The 6000-nt window shown below is 51.5% G+C and overlaps 1 protein-coding gene across 2 annotated transcripts in view; it reads left to right on the forward strand.

Annotated features, from left to right (window-relative positions):
- The window catches only part of Ano1 (anoctamin 1), a 105760-nt gene extending 102868 nt beyond the window's left edge, over positions 1–2892 (forward strand). For both annotated transcript variants that reach the window (XM_017794834.2, XM_008854969.3), the window contains one exon: positions 1711–2892. In XM_017794834.2, the coding sequence (XP_017650323.1) occupies positions 1711–1977 (267 nt within the window). In that variant the 3' untranslated portion in view covers positions 1978–2892. The remainder of the gene's footprint in view (positions 1–1710) is intronic.
- The last annotated feature ends 3108 nt before the right edge of the window (positions 2893–6000 follow it).

Consider the following 6000-nt stretch of genomic DNA (forward strand, 5'->3'; position numbering starts at 1 on the left):
CCCAGCACCCACATGGTGGTTCACAACCATCCATAACTCCAGTTCCAGGGTATTTAATGCCCTCTTCTGGCTTCCATGGGCATTGCACACACATGGTACATATATACACATACAGGCAAACCCTCACACACATAAAATAAAAATAAAATTTTTTAAAGGCAGAGAAAGGGTGGACCAGTGAGGGCTGTAGGAGATGACAGGAAGGAGCAGCCTACATATACCCGCTTGGCTCCCTGAGTGTTTCTGTGTCAGGAACAGGGCTGGTACAGGCTCAAGGCGGTGACTCTCAGATGACTCCCCGCCCTGGCCAACAACACTTGTTGTGGGGGAGGACTCCAGACCCACCCCCTACAAGGAGGACCCAGAGAGAGAGAGAGTCACTGAGGCCTGTGTGTGCTGCCCAGGCCATGTCCCTGAGCGTCCCTCAGGGAAGTCCAAACCAGGAGGGCAGCAGGCCAAGCACTCGGAGCCCAGAAGCATGGGCAGCAGGTTCTCTCTTCTCTGCTACTTACATGGCCTAGCCTTGGCACTTGGGGCCTCAGTCAGCCTTTCCCTGAAATGGGTACAAAAGGTGTCAGCTAGGCTTGGAATGTGGTTTATTGGGAGAAGTCCAAGAGCCCTAGGGGGATGGCAAGTGGGGCTTGGTGCACAGGGTCTTCACTGGAGACGACTCTGCCCATCCCAGTGGGCACTGGAGGGTGGTACACTGCCCTAGCCATCAGGAACATGACAGGCCTTTGTCGGCCCAAAGAGCTGTCTACTGACTGCCAACCACCAGGCTGGGAACAGGGAGATGAGAGGCAGGAGGTCTCTGTAGTGCATGGTTCAGGGCTGGCTCAACCAGGAGGATGATCTCAGCCAGCACCAGGGTCACCCCCGCACAAAGGCCACACACCTCTCCCCAGGTGCCAACAAGTGCCCCCAGTGAGTTCAATGAACAAGATTTTGGCTCTCCGTAAAAGCAACTTTACTTTGCTTTCAGTCCACGGGTGTGGCTGGCACTCAGGAACCCGGCAGGCCCTTGGCAGAGAAGGCTCACTGTGGGCCCTTGGGGTCATCCCTACCTTAAAGGTCTCCTTGTGACCTCAGGGCCTCCTGCCGCTTCTGGCCAGGGACCTGTCAGTCATTTCTGACACCTCCCAACTGAAGAGGAACCTGTTGTTCAAAGCATTTCCTGCTCCCTCAGTTCAGAGTCCCTTAAAATGTTAGCACAGGGCTGGGAAGGGTGCAGTGGAGCCTGAAGCCTGCTTTATCGCCAGCACCCCAGAAATAAAAAGGAGAGAGCCAGGTCTCCAGAGCACTAGTTCTATCACACTGACACATCCTGGGAAACTGAGGCCCGCAGAGATAAAGGACATGCATGGGGACAGAGAGTGTTAGGATGGGCTTTGCCACTGGGCAGGTACACAGGTGGGGTGCACAGGTAGAGTACACAGGCAGGGTGCACAGGTGGGGTGCACAGGTCGAGTACACAGGCAGGGTGCACAGGTGGGGTGCACAGGTGGGGTACAGAGGTGGCGTGTACAGGCAGGAGGGTACACAGATGGCGTACACAGGCAGCGTGCATAGGTGGGGTACAGAGGCAGGGTACAGAGGTGAGGTGCGTGGACAGAATGCACAATCGGGGTACACAGGTAATGCAGACACTCCCTTAGAGGATGGGCTCTCAGGCAGCCCCTCCTGGTGCTCATCTGTCTGCTCTCCCTGCAGAACCTAGTGATGTTCATGAGCGACTTCGTGGACTGGGTGATCCCTGACATCCCCAAGGACATCAGCCAGCAGATCCACAAGGAGAAGGTGCTCATGGTGGAGCTGTTCATGCGGGAGGAGCAGGGCAAGCAGCAGCTGCTGGACACGTGGATGGAGAAGGAGCGGCCAAGGGACGCACCCTGCAACAACCACAGCCCCGCGGCCAGGCCCGAGGCCGGGGACAGCAGCCCGGCGCCCAGCTATGAGTACTGCGGGGGTGCGCTGTAGCCGCGTTGGCAGGCCGGCAGGCCAGGGCTTCCCGACCAACACCGAGTGGCCATTGGTTCCTTCCAGAGCCAGTGCCCCACCGGGCCCCCGTGTCGTCCGCACGTGTGGAGGACCACTCTGATAAGACATTCTTCTTTATTTCTGTTTTCCCCTCGTTTTTGCACAAAGCCATTATGCAGGGACTTTTTTTATCTTTAGTATTTGATGGAAAGGATGGCTGGTGACGGGGCTGAACAGAGCAGAGCCGCGGGGCACATGGAGGCTCCCCTGCAACAGGAGAGGCGGGAGCCCCAGGGTCAGCACCCTTAACCTAAAGGGTGCCTTGGGATGGGTGCAGAATGACGTGTGGGCAGCGGGTGGCGTTTCAGAGCAGGACGGCGACGTGGGTGTTGGTCCCAAAGGAGCCCCCTCTCCAGCTGGTGGGCCCATTTGTCCGTCTTTTCTTTGAAAGCGCAGAAGCTTAGCCCTGTGATGGGAAGCAGAAGTGACCAGCCTTCCACACATGGCGGTTTCTGATTATTCCCGGGCAACTGGGGGTGCAGGTGCCCCCAATTAACCAGGACCCTCGGTGTCCCTGGCAGGCTCCACGCCAGCCACTTGAGGGCACACCACGCTGAGCTGATGTCCTCCTCATGGCACAAGCCAGAGTGACAACTCAGAGGACGCCCTACAGAGTTGAAGAGCTCCGCCAAGCCCCAGGGCCCCCACAGGTTCATTCATTGCTTTAGAACCTTCTTTATTGGGTTTTGTTTTGTTTTGTTTTGTTTTTAAAAAAATAATGTGGGATTTGAGGATTCTATTTTCTATAGCTCAAGGTGGAAGGAATTTATTTCATTAGTTAACCAAATATCGAGAGGAATTTAAAATACTGTTACTACCAAAGATTTTTCTTAATAAAGCCTTCTATTTTGGTAACGCGTCTCTATATTTTTACTCTCAGGGACGTGAGATCCTTGTCACTTCTGGTTGTAGTAGCTTATTAACAGGCCCCAGGAACCAGCTCCATCCGAAGTCAAGCTAACAATGTTGTGGAGGTTTCTCAAGCACCAGAGCCTGAAGTATCTCCCAAGGCTGAGAGAGGTGACTCCCTGTACATGCATGGGGTGAGGCTGCCATTCCTGGAGTCAGCTGGCTAGGGTCCAAGTTCACCGTTTGCTAAATCATGGGATCGGATGCTTCTATTTTCTCTTGTACAGAAAGGGGTTCAAATGATATTTTGTATATAACTATTGTATCCAAAATGAAGAGATTACCAAAAATCCTTTTATGGAAACCATTTTTTTAAAAAAGAATGTACAGAAATCCACAGGAGACTGTGGCTGAGCGTTCATCGAAATAAATTTGAATATACAATGCTGGCCTCCCCTGAGTGCTCTTATCCTAGCCTGTTCCTGTCCCCCAGGTCCTCAGCAGGCCCTGTGGTTGGTGCTATAAATTTGGAAGTGACTGACCCAAGAACATTCTTCTGTGGGAGATGCACAAATTATTCTAAGTGGTCCTGGGACTCCACCTCCCAATGGGTGTATGCCTTAGTGTGTGTGTTTGTCTGTGTCTCTGCATGCACACGTGCACATGTTTGTGCTGCACACGTTCCTGCATGCACGTTTTTGTGTGCATTGCATGTCTTTGCATGCGTGTCTGCATGTGCATGCTCATTTCCTTTGTAAGTGCATTGCATGCTTATGTTTGCGATTGCTTCCACACACATTTTGGAAAGCACGTGTTTGCATGCACCACACTTGAGCCTTACATTTGCCTTGTGTACACACGCTCATGAGAGCTTATGTGTGTTCACATGTCTGTGTACAGATGTACTTGTGCGTTTCCGTGCTTTCTAAACCTCTCTCATGTTTGTGTACATACAAACATGTTTGTGTGTGCTCTGGATCCCTCTGAGCTTGAGACCATGTTACAGTGGGTACTACAGTCACCCCTCAGCCACTTGTCCCAGGGTTCTAGAGCACTGATCCACACAACTCAGCACACTAGCATTGGGACCATGCAACTCCCCTAACACCCTGTGGGGAGCAACTTTGGGTGGCCAGTGTTTTCCTGCAGACAAGTGGGGACACCTGTTTAAGACTATGTTGATCATATCACCATCATTTTGTAAAACAGGATCTTTCTAACACTAAATGGCCAGTACAGCAGCCAGCCTCCCAGCCTGCTCTCCCCCACACCTTCCCCTCAGGTGCTGTCAGGAGCAGCAGCAGTCTCTGGTGTCCCCTAGTGATGGTACTTCACATACACCTCACAGAAACCTGCAGCTGCTCACAGCACCCTGCCTCACAGGTCAACACTTCCACGTAGAGGACCCAGGGAGGATGCGTACAGGGTCAGCACCACAGGATCCCTCCCCTGGAGCCCAGGAGGATGCAGGGGGAGCGTCTCATTCCCCACTTCACATGGGAGGATCCAGGCCCCTCAGTAGCTGTGGAACACAGCTGTCCCTGCAGCCCCCAGGACGCACTTGCAGAGCAGGGGCAGAGTGGACATGCCCCTTCCTTATGGATGACCCCACGGGGTGTCGACACCAAACCAGAGGATGAACCTCATAACAAGGTGATTCCATGGGAAGAAAGGGGTGAGCACAGCTTCACAAACTGTCTAGTGAGGCCTTGTAGTGGGGCCCCGGCAGGAGGAGCAGGTGCAATGGCCCTGAGGTAGCAGCGTATCAAGTGCGTCCTGGGAGGGGAGAAGCCCAGAAGTGGCAGAAGGCAGCAGAGGTGGCCCGGGCCAACGCAGACAGACCGAATGTGGCTGCCAGCCATAAGGAGAGGGAGGGGAGGCTAGCACAGCGGGATCTGGTGGCGACATTAGACCCAGGCAGCTGTTGGATGGGAAGGCAGTGAGAGGGCGTTGCAGAAAGCCAGGTGTACAATAAGTCTGGCACAAGGTGGGCGAGGAACTGCCACAAACCCCTGGGATCTGGTGGCATAAAACAGCCGGCCAGTGGCATTATTTTAGATGGATTTCAAAAGGCTCAGAAAGGTCATTCGGCAAGCTGGCTAGAGAGTCGTCCTTTGGACCCAGATCCTGGTGAGGTCCTGGGTCTGCAAGCTGGGTTGTTTTATAAATATTTTATTTATTATTTTCATTTTATGTATATGAGTGTATTGCCATGGAGGTCAGAAGAGGGCATTGGATTCCCCTGGAACTGGAGTTATGGACAGGTGTTAGCTGCCATGTGGGTGCCAGGAATTTAACCCAGGTCCTCTGCAAAAGCAGTCAGTGCTCTTAACCACTGAGCTACCTCTCAACTTGGGTTGTTTTAAAAAATTTTATTTTTTGGAAAATATTTTATTTCCAAGCTCTTCAAAGATGATTACAAACAGAAAGTAGACTTCCTTCTACAAGCGTTCCAAGTTAAATCCAAGGCACGTCGCTCAAGTGAAACACTTGTAACTTGAATTCTTTAGGTTGTGATGTGTTCATATTACTTGTTTTCTAACAATTTGCAACGTTCTATATGTAGATCACATTTTTAAGGCATAAAATAATGGAGTATTTTAAAAAATATTTTATTTACTTTTTATTTTATGTGTATGAGTGTATTGCATGCATGCAAGTGCATCCATGTCATGCAATGCCCAAGGAGGTCAGAGTAGGATGTCAGAACCCCCGGAACTAGAGTTATAGATGAATGTTAGCCACCATGTGGGTGCTGGGAATCGAACCCTTGTCCTCAGCAAGAGCAGCCAGTGCTCTTAACCACTGAGCCACCTCTCCAGCCTCATGTAGCATTTTTTTTTAATTTTATGTGTATGCGTGTGTTGCCTACATGTAGGTAAGTGCACCTGTCGTGAAATGCCTGTGGAGGACAGAAGAGGCTGTCGGATCCCCTGGAACTGGAGTTACAAACAGTTGTTAACTGCCATTTGAGTGCTGGGATTCGAACCTGGGTCTTCTGCAAGAACAGTCAGTGTTCTTGACCACTGAGCCATCTCTCCAGCCCCTCGTGTAGCATTTTTTATATTTAATTTATTATTTTTATTTTATGTGTATGAGTGTATTGCCTGCATG

The sequence above is a fragment of the Nannospalax galili genome, unplaced genomic scaffold (assembly GCF_000622305.1).
Source record: "Nannospalax galili isolate Female #2095 unplaced genomic scaffold, S.galili_v1.0 scaffold1307, whole genome shotgun sequence".
In the NCBI taxonomy this organism is placed as follows: Eukaryota; Metazoa; Chordata; class Mammalia; order Rodentia; family Spalacidae; genus Nannospalax; species Nannospalax galili.